Source organism: Varanus komodoensis, unplaced genomic scaffold (assembly GCF_004798865.1).
Source record: "Varanus komodoensis strain SLA01 unplaced genomic scaffold, ASM479886v1 scaffold14_1, whole genome shotgun sequence".
Classification (NCBI taxonomy): domain Eukaryota; kingdom Metazoa; phylum Chordata; class Lepidosauria; order Squamata; family Varanidae; genus Varanus; species Varanus komodoensis.
In genome coordinates, this window is record NW_025335438.1 from 11,638,456 (window position 1) to 11,653,782 (window position 15,327).

The following is a 15,327-nucleotide window of genomic DNA, read 5'->3' on the forward strand; positions in this document are numbered from 1 at the left end:
ATTTTCAGCCTTTTTTACCTTCATAAAATTATGAACGCTTAACTATGAAACTTAAAATTATGATTCAATTGATTTCATGGTATCAGTGTTATCCTATTTTTCACTTTTTCATGGACTATTATTTTTAGTGCATGCTCTCCTTTGATTAGGTGGTTCCCTGTGTCCTGTCATATGGAATCCATTACAAACTGCCAAATTGCAGGTCTAAATTCTGCTGCCCAGAAAGCATCTCCAAATGCTACTGGTGATTTAAAATTCTGTTTAGTTTAAGAGCACATGATTGACTTACGTGGGCCATTACTTGCTCAAATGGTATAGCAAATCACAATAAGACATGGGTGAACAGACTAAAAAAGACATCAATGTTCAAAGTGAATGTGGAAGACATCATGATTGAAAGTGTCTCAGATTTTATGGAAGTATAGGGAAGTCTGTGATAGGGTGGAGGGGAAGACAGTACTATGTTGCATTCTAGATATTATGGGCTGTGCTATTCTCTAATGTCAAGAAAAGAGACTTGTTCCTTCTGGGTTCTTTGCATAGGCTATTAGTTGATAAATATTATCTCGTGTAGATTAGTTATTCTGACAAATATTTCCTTAATGGCTATTATTAATTTGTCAACATAGGCTTAAGAACACATTGTGGAAGGAGCTGAACCAATACCTACTTACAGGATAGGGGCTTAAAAGAAATAATTTGTGCAGTTCTGACTGAATTGAGAGCCTTCCATACTCACCTTTGTTGAATGACCATGATTTTATCCTTATAGGCTGTTCACACTGTTTATAATTATTTTTTCTTAGTATTAAAAGTATGGTTCTCTCATGTGTTGTAGGAAGTACTCAATTTATGCTACATAATATAAAATACTTTATTATTCTGCATTACGGATGGAGTGGGGGATTATCTGACTGTGTCCTCAGTCTATCTAATCTGTGATTTTGCATGAAATATATGCAGACTTCTTAAGCTCCAAGTCAGTTAGTTTTGGCAATATAACAGTTGTTTCTTTTAAAAGCAGACTCCCCCTTTAGAAGCACTCTTCATGAACTAACCTAATCCTGAAGCTTCAAAAATAGTTGTGCTACTGCAGGACAGAAAATATGTTTAATTTATAAAGTGGGAATAATGCCTGACTTCAGAAGTTATAAAGATAAAATCTCCTGGTAGAGTAACGATCTCCCCTCCAAGTTTTCGGTAGGTAGATAGGAATTGACTTTGACTTACCAAATGATCGTTGTCATCTATGCTATTTCACACATTTCACTTTCCTTCTTTTGTAATTCAGACTAATTATAACGTATCTGGGATTCTTTGAACTGGGATTCTTTGAAGACGTACAGAAGGGATAGTATTTTTTGGCTAGAATGTTGGACTAGGACTAGGGAAATTCAATTTCAGACTTAGCCCTGATATTCAGTGGGTGATTTTGAGCCAATTGCTTTCACTTATCCTTACCTCACAGGGAGATCATGAGGATAAAATGAACTCCTTGAAAGATGGGCAGTATATAAATCTCATAATACAGAAATATGAAGATGTATCTAGACTTGAAAGGCTAAGAGCATGCTTTTCCAAAAGTCCCTTTGAAAGCCCTTGTCTCAGACAGTAGGTTAATGAACTATTTGTGAGCCATATGGTTCCATAATGAGAGAATTTGTCATTTACCATCATTCTTTTGGTAATGGTGTGTTTTGGGGTCACATAAACAGATATTTCTAAATTATGCTGTTAAAACCTACTACAGTTAGGAATGAAATGAGGCTGTAAGTTAAAAGCTTTTGTTTGAAAGTGGCAGCATTTGAGTGCTTCAGATGGAGAAATGTATCCTGGCTATGGGGTTGTTTCTTTTTTAATCCCTATTTATGCACTGAAGAGTTAAGTGAATCTTTTTTCTACCAGTCAGCATGTTTGATATTGATATTGCCAGTAAGGTATACTTAACCTTGAGAGTGTACCCTATCTTCAAAATAATTTTAAATTTTAGGCTGCATTCCCATCTCTAATGGAATGAAGTCTGCATTGTTTGTTTGTTTGTTTTTTAATATCCACAGTACAGTATTTCTGCTTATGGTGAAACTTGTCCCATCCTCACAGAGAGCACAGGCTAGTTTTCTGGGCTCACTTTCAACCTAAACTCACTTTCAATAACCTCATGGTTATTCTCCTGAAGGAAAAGTCTGAATTGTTAATTGCTAAAGAGTGAAGAATATGGCACTATGAATTGCTTCTGGACTCATACAACATTTTGCAGTCTTTCCTTTTATGCAGAGTGAGCTTGAGTTTGAAGCAGGGATCTCTAGCTGAAGCTGCAGCCCATAATGTTACAGGAGGCCTTTTTCTTTGGAGAATAAGTTTTTCCCATCAAAATGATTTTTGTTTTGAAATTTGTAGATCTTAGACTGCTCACCTGGGATGGGAAACGGATCCCTGTTGACTCTGTAGATTTCTTCTGGGGTAAGGATTGGCCTTCAACCATGTCCCTAGAGGATTCCACAGTGGTGTCTTTCCTGTTCATCAGTATGACTCCAACTCCTGATTGGAAAGGCAAGCAGTACATAGTAGAGCCCTCCCCCATTATTTCTAGTCACACACTGGAGACAACAGCAAACCTGTGTGTGTGTACACGGGAATGTGTGAAGCCACTAGCTGTGCCTCTCCTTGTGTACCTCTTACTATGCCTGACTTGGCTGCAGCTGGGAGGAGCTGTTCCTCCCAGCTGCACAAAATTAGCTTGCTGTTCCCATTGGGACCCAGTCATAAGGACTGCCGAACTGTTCTCAGTTTGTACTTTCCTTATGCAAACTGACTGTCTTAACATTCTGGTGTGGGCTAGTCTGTGACAGGCCATCCAGTTGTCCCTTGTGCAAAAAGATTAGGAATATCCTGCTATTATCTAGGCCACCTTCCTCAGCCTGGTGTCTTCCAGGTACATTGGACTATCATCCCCAGCCATCATTAGCCAGTTTAAATTTTGCAAGAAAAAGCTTACTGAATTTTTAGAGTTGCCTAGCAAAGAATAGCTTTTAGAGTCTGCTGGTGGTATAATCTTGCCTGCCTGCTTACTTCCTACTTAAATTACTTACAAATGTAATAAACAGATATTACAAAACAATCACAATTTTCAGTTATTTCTCCTCAGAAAGGAGAACAATCATTAACATATAATGCTTCTCACTTTCTTAAGTGTCAGTAAAGAACAACAGATATGCCTGTTAGCATGCATTAGGAACACGCTTATTAGAAAGTTTGCTCCGTAGTGGCAAAGGATGGATGTATGATCATATGAGGTAAAAGATGGCAACTGCAGAAGAAGCATCAACTGACTGTTACTTGAGTTAGAGGAAAACATTTTGTTTTGTTCTTTGATTTGTGAAATGTTACATTACTCTGGCATGCTGCTTTCATCTTAAAATGTCTATGAAATGTTATCATTTTTTATGTTCTGGGTTTTCTTCCCCTTTTATTTTTACAGCCATCATGTATGTAATGGGAGCTCTTGGTCCTGCTGCAGGATATTTATTAGGAGGAGTTCTTATTGGGTTTTATGTGAATCCTCGAAGTACTGTTTATATTGACCAGAGTGACCCACGATTCATTGGTAACTGGTAAGTTGCCACTGTGTGTGTTGCACAAGAATAACTATTACATTGATTAGTGATGAAATAATGAAATGTTTCTGAAGCTGGTTAACATTTGAGTAATCACATTCGACATGACCCACTGTGAATGAAAGAACCCATAGTTAGTTGGCACTGCACAGAGCCAGCTTGCTGCCTTGTGTCCACTTGCCACTTTCACTTCATCTTCACTGTTGTAAAGAATCTGTGAGCGCCCTATTTCTGGGTGGTTTATTGTAAAGTGGAGTATGGAGTGTGCTCTGGAGTGTTTAGAGGAAAATCCAACCTGGGTTGTGTTCCTCTTCACAACCCAGGGTAATAAGTTCATATAGCACCACAACTGATCCAGCAACTGGATGTTTCTAGGCTGCTTACAACGAGCTGCTTACAAACATGATGTGAATGAGCATTGTGCAGGCAGAAGACAGTGTACTTGCTTACTCCTGATTAGCTATCAGTTAAACAACCTGATGCAGGGATGCAGGTGGTGCAGTGGTTTAAACTGCTGTGCTGGTTGACTGAAAGGTTGCCGGTTTGAATCTGCACAACGGGGTGAGTTCCCGTTGCTCCATCCCAGCTCCTGCCAACCTTGCAGTTCGAAAGCATGCACATGCAAGTAGATAAAAAGGTACCACTTTGGTGGGAAGGTAACCGCATTCAGTGCACCTCGGTGTTTAGTCATGCTGGCCACATGACCACTGTCTGTGGACGATCGCTGGCTCCCTCGGCTAGGAAACAGAGATGAGCACCGCCCCCTAGAGTCAGGCATGACTGGACTTTAATGTCAAGGGGAAACCTTTACCTTTAAACAACCTAAAGGTTATTATTATGTGCAAATTGGACATTCTCAGAAGTGCTGAATTTAGATGTCATGCATGATATATCCAAACATTGTTTAAATGGCTGGTAATTCCATGAACACTACTTTTTCACTCATCTTTTCTGTGTTTTCTAGTTGTATTTGCAGAAATTTGAAAAACAACCCAAAACTGACAAGTTAAATAGTAAGAGGAGTAATTAGTATTAGGCATGGTAGATTACTTCTATTTCTGGTATTTTTTACTTTTTGTGTCAATGTTCTGCTATATTTTTATACATATGGAGGTTGTCTTGTCTATGTGTGTGCATATGTCCTGGCACAATGCTGATAGTCCCATATGTAATAATCCAAAGGATATTGTCATGGGAGGTCTTATTAAAACAAGAAGTTACAGATTTGATGAAGATGGGGCTTTTTGTGGTTAACCATGGTTTGTTAATGCAATGGGTTCACACCCTGCAACAAGCTACATATCAACAATGATAATCTGTGAACAGATGTTAGTTATGACCACTAAATGAGACCTTTTAGCTGGGCCCAATCAATGGCTGCTCAAACTACATGTAAAATGAAAGTTAAATGTTAAATATACATTAAAGTAGCTGGCAGCTGTATATACCTCATCCCCTTTATATAGTGATCCAGTCCAAACAAGGATGCTTGCATGATGCAGGCAGCTAGTGGGGCTTTTACCCTTTGTGCTCTACTGTGGTGATGATCTGGATTGGTTTCCATTGCTCAGAAATTGCATGCAAATTTGTAGGTGTAGGAGCTTTGGTGAGAGTACCACAGAGGAGAAGGGCTTAAATCCCCATACTCTCTAAACTCGGATCGCAATCAAAATTGGGTTCCTCTCACTTTTTAAAAACTGTTTATTATGGTCAATGAACATCTCATTCATAATAGACGATTTATAAGTGACACCATAGATTAAAGTATTCAATTATTAATTAGATAAAATAATAATACACAAATGATGTCAAAATTGTTCCTTTTGCTTAATTTGAATACTGAAAAAAGAAACATAGTTACTTGCTATTTCTTTCAAGTAATCTTTGACATAGAGAATGGTCATCACAATTTACTTAATAAATAAAATCACCATCATGCTTCATTTGTGAGGTTCCTAGAGGCATCTAGCTAACTTGTATTGAGCCAGAGTGCTAATCTACATTAGGCCAGGGGTGGATAATGCATCAGATATGGCTACATGTAGTTCTGCTGCCCCTTCTGTTGTCTAGAATCAGGAGGAAAACATTTTAAAGAAAAAAAGTATACATAGTGCTATCAAGTACCCAAAGGTCAAAAGCAGCTTGTTGGCAATTTAATAATTTCATGTATCCTCAGACCATTCTCCAAACTTGACTGAGTCAGAAAGCATTTCTTGTTTTAGCAGAAAGCAGGTTGGCAACAGCTGCAGCTAAAACAAAGAAGCAGGAATAATTATACAAGACTCACAAGGAAGTGAGATACCAATTTTATCATGGCAATAATAATGTGAAGCATGGCCTTCAGTTTTTTGAAACATTCATTGCCAAACATCCGTCAGATAGAAATAACTGGGTACTGTGCTATAATTAGGCACATTTACAAGGCACTGAGTAGCCAGTAAGCCTATAGCTTCTTATTTCTTCCAGATGCTCTTTAATTGGTGTTCTGCAGATGGTATTCTAAGGTTTTAATGGCTAAATCAGCCAAGTTGAATTTGGCAGCAGATGGTGGCCTGGGATATCTTCATCTCTACATACCTGTTTGCTGAAATCTATTGTAGGTGGACTATAGTAATCCATACTAATTCAACTTTTGAAACAGCACAAAGCAGAATACCAGGGTTGACTAATCCAGGGTCCAAGCTCAACATCTAATCCCTCCAATGTTTTTTTCTGCAGAACTTTTTGTCCAAAATGGCTGGCTGGTAAATTTTCATCAGTCCCTGAGTTATGAACTTCCAAGTTACAAACAGCCATACTTACAAATGAACTGTCAAAGCCTATTAATTTAGGAAAATTACTGCAGGAAATCATCACCATAGAGATACGATGGGGAAGGGAAGAGGAGAGAAGGGGAGAGAAGGAAGGCTTCCAAAGTATCACCATAAAGGCAAAGCAAAAGGGTAGAGAGGTAGGCCTCAAAAGCAAGCCTTCCTGTCCTACCCACCCATCTTCTTTTGCATTTCCTTGCTGCAAAGAGGATGGCTTGGAGAATTTCAGTTGGTGGTAGTGGGGAGCTAGAGATATTTATGGTTTTTCCACTTTCTCTCCTAACTTCCACACTTACATACAAATTAGACTAAAAGATGAATTTCTGTTTTCTCAGGAATAGAACTTGTTTGTAACCTGGGGATTGCCTGTATTAGTTAGACAGGTAAAAGGAAAAGAATATGTAAGTTGTAAGTATAACAGACCCTACTAGAATAGGAATAAAGAAGTGTGAAGATAGTCATACTAGGAGCCACGGAATACTTTGGTTGGCTTCAATACCTATGTTATCTAGTTTTGGAATAGAATACTATTCAGGCCAAAGTATGCGAAGTTAAATGGGTAGTTTGCCAACGTGATCATCTTTTTCTGTTAAAATTGCTGTTTCTGGGGGCGGGGGGTAGGGGATTAGGACCTGATTCAATAACTCTCTTCTGGTTTGTTATTGGAATACAAAACATTCTGTGGATCTGTTAAAAGTGTCATCACTCCGCTCCCACTTTCTAAATTGCTGATGATAATAGACTTAACTGTGCAGTCAGAATCTATTCTGCTGTCTGCATGGGCATCCTGTGTGCCTGTGCATGCTGTGAATGCCAGTTGTCTCCTCAATATCCTGGGTCTTCCTTTTTGTAGTCCTAATTAAACTTTGTTCTCAATCATGTTTGCCTTTCTTAGAACGTAGTTGTAACATTTTTGTCCATTTTTCCTTTCACTCACATATAAGGACAATTTTAATGAGACATATTAGTAGCACAATTATGAATTTTCTGTCTCCTGTGATGCAGGCATTTTCTATACATTTACAGACTATGATACTCAGTATTATTTGTTCCAGTGCAGTTTTCATTATACATACAGCACTAACTGCAGTTGTGATTTCTTATCTTTTGACTAGGTGGATTGGATTCCTTCTTTGCGCCACTGCAATGCTTCTTGTTATACTCCCAATGTTTACTTTCCCCAAAAAGCTTCCACCTCGACAAAAGAAGAAAAAGAAGAGAAAGAAAATGCCCTGTGATGTTCCAACTGATGATGATATTGTGAAAGAGAAAGCAAACAGTAAAAGCCAGGTAGACCAGGAGGTTCCTGCTTCAATGGGATTTGGACAGAATGTTCGAGGTAAACTAACTTTTAAAAAGTACAAGAACAAATTGAGGTGAAGTTGAAGATCATATAGTTCCTATTGACAATAATGAATGCTAATAGGACTTTGTATTTCTTTCTTCAGCAGCAATAATGATGCCATGTGGGACTGGGAAACTTCCCTGTGTTTCGGGACATATGTGATATGACTAGGTTCACACAACATGACTGCCTAAATTTCAGGTTGAATATGGATTGCTGTTGAACCATGGATTATTGTTGAATTGTGGGTTCTTAACATGGTCAGCCATGTTAACAAACTATGGTTGACCAATCATCCACAATGAGATCCCATGGTTTTTTATTGGGTCATGAATTGTGGACTATGCCCATGTCTTGTTAGCACAACTGGGTTATACAGCAACCCACAGTTCAATGACTCACAGTTCAATGTGAACCCACACCTAGCTTTGAGAGTGGGTTCTTATGTTGTGTGAATCAAGCCAGTATCTCAGGACCATTGTATCTGCACAATCATATAAATGTGCCACACAGAGACACCTTGAGCATGTTCGCAATTCCATTCTTAGCCTCATCTCATTAATGAAGACAAGTGAAAGAGTAGGGGCTTTATTTTTCTTCTCAGCACACTTAAACAGGGCTGAAAATCAGACCATCTTCACTGCACAGCTGGTACATGCCACTCAGTTCAGGAGTAGAAAGGAGAATTTTTTTATCTGCATCATGGCATATTGGATGAAAAGGTTTAACCCTCCACACTTGCTGTGCTGCAATTGGAATTCAAATTGTGCCTTGGGAAAGGGTGCAACTAGGAGAAGGAGAGAGGGCTGGAGTGGATCCTGAGCCTAGGTGGGCACTTTTCCTAGTCTAAATATTGGTTGTGCTCCTGCAGCTTCAGAAAAAATGGCTTATCAAACTCTGGACAAGCAAGCACATGCTCTGCCCTAACTTCTTTCTTCCCTTGTGTTGCATGCACAGATTCTGTCTTACATGAATCTAGAATTCTGTAATTTGACCATCACAAAGAGCTATAGCTTAATGGAAGCCAAAGTCTGCAAACTGCAGGAGATGGGACTGTAGTGTTCATCCATGGTTTCATACACTGTGGTTATGAAGCTGTGAATGAATGTATACATGCAACCAGTTATTTCTTTAATGCCATTTGATAGACTTGAAACTGCTTCTGCATGTTTCCAGTCATCATCACCATTGCATAGCACCTATAGTCATGTTTTAGTTCTCTTTGTATAGATGGTCTGCATGCCAACTACCCACCTAAAGAGAGAATGAGAGAGAGAAAGAGAATCAAATTTGTCTAGATCGAGAAAGGAAGAAGTCAGTCAGATGAAGTCAGATGAAATTATGTCTATTGTCCAGACACTGAGTATTTTGAACTTGCAACATTTCTTCCAGCTGGAAATTGCAGAGCAAGAATAGTTCATCTAAACATGATGAAGCCTTCACATCACGAGAAAGTTTAGTTTAATAGCCTATAGGCTATAGCAGGGGTTCCCATAGGTACATTTGAGAAACTTCTGTGGGTATCTCCACAAAATGCCCAGTCAGTGGATCGCTGCTTTACTGTCACATCAGTGAATGCTACCTGTCATGTCTGTGTATCTTAAGCTGTGTCTTATTCAGCAATGACCTTTCTTTTGTATCTTTTTGGACCATGCAGTATCTCTTTAATAATTCAGCTAATTGCTGGCACTGTAATACAGCTAATGCGCCTTTTAAACATATTTTGGCAATGTCCAATAGTTCCTTCTTTTTGAGAGGATGCTATTGCACAGATCATTTCTTTGCTGGCAAAGTCTTTAAAACACTGATATGCACACTCTTTCAAATTATTTACCTGTTTCATGGAAATTAATAAATGACAGGAGGAAATAGATTCTCTGTGGTGTTTTGACAGCTAACAGACTAATATTAAAAAAATTGGAAGGATAAGCTGTAATGTCATATAAAGCACTGGACTGAGGACCTTAGAAAGTTTTCAGTATATGAAAAAGTGACATAAAAACGCCAACATGAAATGTTTACGTATTTGTGGATCTGTTTTACTTGTGTTGAAGCCTATGTAGTATGCATTTCATACAAATCTATGCATGTATATTTTAGAAATGGGAAAAGTAGTTTTTGGGTTCTTGTGAGCACCATGCCTGAGCTCCCTTAACCCCCTCATCCAAAGTTGCAATTGTATGAATGATAACCTGGGAATAAACTCACCAAGTGCAAGGGATGATAAAATTACTACAATTACATGGAATAAGTCTGGATTTATAAGCCAACAACAACGATTAGCAACTTTTTATGATTGTGTTTAGTGTTGTCTAGATACATTATGTTGCTATACAGTAACCTAATCAAAATGGTTTATACTTTAAGGGTACAGTCCTATCAATTTTGCTGTCTGTGTGAGTAAGCCTCCAACTTTGGAGGCTTATGAGCATCCAGCACAGATCAGGAGGAATGGTGGTGGTAATACCCACCTCTTTGCACCTCCCTCTGGACAGTTCAGCAGCAGCCATCTGACTCACGTACTGTCAAGTGGGAGGGAAGAAGGTTGGAGCTGCCCAGTTTGATTTCTCAACCTTGGAGAAGCAGCTGGTGTGAGTCTTTCTGTGTTTGCTATGAGAGTTGAAGAGGAGGATAGGAGCGCAGAACCTCCATTCTGTGGTTGGTAGTCCGTTTCTAGCCTTGTTTCAACAGTATTCTATGTTCCCCTAGACACCATCTCAAGAATGATTCTTTTATTCATTAATATTTAGTATTTTGTATCATTGGTGCATTTGAGTGAACCATCTAGTGTTTTTGAGGTGCTTAACAGCTTAAATTCCTTGTACAACAGAAACTATTAAAATATATTTTTAAAAGTTTGTCTGATAAAATAAAGTCAGCACCAGTTCAGCATCCTTCCAGAATTCCAAAGTGCTTGCTGCTGTTTGATCCCATATGAATTAACACAGAAGGAAATCCCATGTATTCAGTAAAGCTTACTCCTTGGTAAGCGTTCTTAAGATTACAGTCCTAAACAGGAAGGTTCTTGCAAATCTTCTGAATGACAGAAAGGAATCTCCAGGCCAGACTTCCTATGTAGAAAACTTGAAACTTGGGTAGCCACAACATACATAAGCCTGTGATCCTACCATCTCTGACTGTTTTGAAACAATAAAAAAGACAGAGAACAGAATGTAAAGCACTACAGAAGGTGGTGTTCTGTTTTAATTGGAAGCCCACAGTAGGCAGCCATACCTAACTTCAGCAATGTGAGATGTAAAGGTAAAAGGTAAAGGTTTCCCCTTGACAGTAAGTCCAGTCATGCCTGATTCTAGGGGGTGGTGCTCAGCTCCATTTCCTAGCCGAGGGAGCCAGAGATTGTCCACAGACAGTTTCCGTGGTCATGTGGCCGGCATGACTAAACACCGAAGTGCACGGAACGCTGTTACCTGCCCACCGAAGTGGTACCTTTTTATCTACTCGCATTTGCATGCTTTCGAACTGCAAGGTCGGCAGGAGCTGGGTTGGAGCAACGGGAACTCACCCCATTGTGCAGATTCGAACCGGCGACCTTTCAATCAACCACCCCAGCAGCACAGCGGTTTAAACCACTGCGCCACCTGCAGTCCCAATGTGAGATGAGAATGAGCTTTTATTCATGCATGTACTCTTTATTCCTTCCAGGCAAAACTACAAAGTGTCTAATGAACCATGATTTCCTGTCTTGTCCAAAAATGGGAAGCTGTATTTACCAGAAAAAGGCAGGATCTTAGAACAATTGTAAACTATGGTTTAAGATCCTGGATTGTTCTAAAGCAACTAAGCATTGTTTTTATTTTGGACAAATTGAGAAATTTTGTTTCATTAAAAACTTTCTGGTTTAACCGCAGCTTGCATGGATGGAGTACCAGTGAGGTTTTGTACATGGCCAAAATATTTACTGATAAGCTTGTTAAGCCAAGATACATCCCAGCCCACTTCAGATTATCATATCTGCTTTATACTTGGTTTCCAAGTGGTTGTACTATGACATTAACTATATATGATTCATTTTTATAACTGCAGTACCCTTTGGTGAAATAGTTTTAGCATTGTTATAAAAATATATCCTCATTTCTCAGCTGTGTTGGTGCAGTATCATTTTCATGTCTAAAATGTCACCTCCTTTTTCTTTGTTTTGACACTGCAGTATTATAACAGCTTAGTTAGTAACTCAGCAGCTTTAACTATAATAAAATAATGTTCTACCAGACTTTTAAATTTTGGCTTTTCCTATTTTACATCAAAATTTTGGAATAGTTTTCAAACCATTGGTGTGATATGACAACTCACCCACGGGTTAAGCCATGCCATTTTAATGTACAGCTTTGGGTTGTTGTGGCATGTGACATTAGTGCGAATGGGCTGTGTGAGAGTTAAAGAAGCCTTACATAATCCACAGTTTGTTTTAAAGATACAGGAGGGTTGTAACACAACTATCTCCAACTGAGGGTTGTATATGCAACCTAGTACCTGCAGTTACTGCAGCTCATCCAGAGTTAAATAACCCACAATGAGCATAGTGTATTTTCTGAACCCAATCATTGTCCGGTTTCGTACAACACAACTATCTATATTCAACTTGAGAATGGCTCAAACTGTGGATTGTCAAAACATGTATAGTCACTGAACCGTGAGTTGTGGGAACCCGAATGTACTTTGTTAACCATGAACAACTCATGACCATTATAATCCTTCCTGGCACAAAACAGCTTGAAGGAGTTGTATTTTGTTGAATTTTTGGCTAACTGACAGTTATTCCATAACTATAAGTTGAGGTCTAAGGATATGGCTTTACTGTTGCTAAACAGAAAGCGTTTAATATTTTGTTATTCTTGATGGGTGATTTGCTTTTTAAAAATTCTGTTTTCACATGTAATAGAAACAATGACATTTATGTTATTATTTTTTGTTATGCACAAGGCAGTTTGGTATGTTTACCATGAGCTGTGCATTTATTCTCTTGCTTTAAGGTGAAATGTACTCATAGCCACAGGCTTATGTCATTTTTATACATCTCTTTTATAGATATGGCAAAAAGTCACCCCTATAATATTCCTGAGGCCATTTCTCATCCCCATGCCAACACTGTCCCAATTTCCAGTCTCACTGATGCACAGGGCAGAGTTACAGCATGGGCACCTTCCACAGTGCCAGCAGCAGGAAGGAGCCGCACTGTGGTGATTCCCGTACCACCAGTGTCACATCAGAATGCAACACTGGCATAAACTGCTGAGGGTCTCCAGCTGTTAAGCATATCCTGCCATGTAGCTAGAAATGTATCTGTATCTGTTTCATTTTTATAATTTTGCTTATGAGACTTTATTATTTATTTATTTATTTATTTATTAAAACATTTTTATGCCGCCCTATTCGCCGAAGCCTCGGGGCGGCTTACAACAATAAGCTTTGTCATATGAAGCTGGCTTTTACAGAGTCAAACCACTGGTTTACTTAGCCCAGTTTTCTCTACTCTATGTAGCATCAGCAAACAGATACTTTCACTACTTTAAAGGATCACTACTTAGATCTGAGATGTTTTGCTTGTCAGACAGCTATTCTACCAGTAACCGAGGATCCTTTCTCCATAACCTTTCATTAGTCCGTTCCATTCTGTTTTGTTTTGAAGGACCTTACATAGGACTGATCCAGATTGTGGTAATGGAATCCCCAGGAAGAATCATATCATGGTTTGGGTGGCTAACCATTCTTTATAGTCTATTTCAAAGTGGGCTGTTTTGTTTTTGTTTTCCATTCATTATGCATAACAATCATGTGTCATCCATTCGTTTTTATTTATGTTTTGGTATTTTGTAGAACTTCCAAGAGCAGCTGTCAGGATCTTAAGCAACATGACATTCCTTTTTGTGAGTTTGTCATACACAGCTGAAAGTGCTATCGTTACTGCTTTTATTACCTTCATTCCCAAGTTCATCGAGTCACAGTTTGGCATCCCAGCTTCCAATGCCAGCATCTACACTGGTAAGGCATTGCCATTAGTAAGGAAATTTATAAGGGTTATTTTTTATGTTCAGCAAAAGAAACCCAATGGAAAGGTTTCAGCAATGTTGTTCTGAATCCTGCCCCCCACCAAATCCCCAGTTAGTTGTTGTTTATGAATGAGTGGTTTTCTGTGTCTATAGCATGATCAGACTTCCTCATGGGGCAGGGTGGGAGAGTTGCTCCTGTAATGCCAATACCATTCAAAAGGTTATCCTGACCAGTTGTTAGATCATTATTAATTGTTTAGGAGCAGATGTTATTTACTCTTTTCTCTGCAAGTCATTCAGTAATGTAGCAGCCCATTGCTGGCACAGACTGAAACTGTTATATCATCATTGTCATAATTGTTGTTATTTAAATTTGTGTACCTCTTAATATGAATAGTCATTAATTAAAGTCAGAAGAACATGAGAATTGTCAAGTAGGAATGGACCACAAATTCATCCAGTCCTATGTCCTGTGGCTCAGCTTTAACTACTCAGATGCCTGTGAGGCAGTTGCAAACAAGACCATCCCACAACTTTAGGTTGCACATGCTTAATCAGAGATATTACCCCTGAATTTGGAGGCTCCTGTTTTATGTATCATGCTAAAGGCCAGTGGTAGGCTTTGTGTTTATCTTGTTTTTGGATACACACTCAAGGACATTTGCAAAATCAGCAGAGTTCATATAAGGTTTCCCTTAGGAAATGTTAAATCTCACCTGCATAAGTTCTTGCTTTTGGGTATCAGTGGGGATGTAAACACTGTATTGGAATCTGTCCATAGAACATTAAAATCAGCATTAGCATTGAGACAGTGTAAAAATATTAATAAAACACTAAAATGGTGGCAGGATAACATGATAAAAAAATACTACATTCTTTGCCAAGATTATACTATATGAAGGTGTTTAATCTTTTTTCTTATATAAATACTAATATAATTTTACTGATTTTTGCAAGTACTTTAGAAGGACCCATTCAGATAAACCAAAATAGCCTAATGCAAAATGAATCTTGGCAAAACTTTACCTCTTTAGAGTCCTTGATTGGGCAAACACTTTCTATTTGCTGCCAAGGAAGAGTTTTAGAAATAGCAGTTAAAACCATAGTAATAGTTAGACTATCTGAAGAGACATGAGGAAAACAACTGCAGATGGACTTGCTCCAGAGAAAGAAAATTGCAGGTGAACTTCTAAATAACTTAATACATTTTAGAAACATAGAGAGAGGGAAAGAAGAATCTTTTATAAATAGTGGCATTTTAAAAATTGAATTATTGTTGTAGGGGAAGTTTGTAAAGAGCATGCATATATCTTCATAGGGTAGTAAAGTCATGCATTGCATGACATGAAGCCTGTTTTGATTGACAGACCTATAATTAGTACAGAAGCTTCTGCAGCCTTATGAGTCTTGCTTTGTGTATTACGGTATACCCAAGAGTCTTTGTTGTATCATTGCCTAATATTATATGTGTAGTCCAAAGCAGAAAAGTTAGAGCACTAGCTATGGAGAATTGCCACTAATGTTGAAGCCAGGGATGAGAGAGACCCAGA

At 38.5% G+C, this 15,327-nt stretch overlaps 1 protein-coding gene across 1 annotated transcript in view; it reads left to right on the forward strand.

Moving 5' to 3' along the window:
• Positions 1 to 15,327, forward strand: part of SLCO5A1 (solute carrier organic anion transporter family member 5A1) — a 60,035-nt gene that overhangs the window by 28,117 nt on the left and 16,591 nt on the right. The window contains exons 2-4 of the mRNA XM_044423845.1: positions 3,479 to 3,611; positions 7,540 to 7,763; positions 13,605 to 13,769. Coding sequence (XP_044279780.1) covers positions 3,479 to 3,611; positions 7,540 to 7,763; positions 13,605 to 13,769 — 522 coding nt within the window. The remainder of the gene's footprint in view (positions 1 to 3,478; positions 3,612 to 7,539; positions 7,764 to 13,604; positions 13,770 to 15,327) is intronic.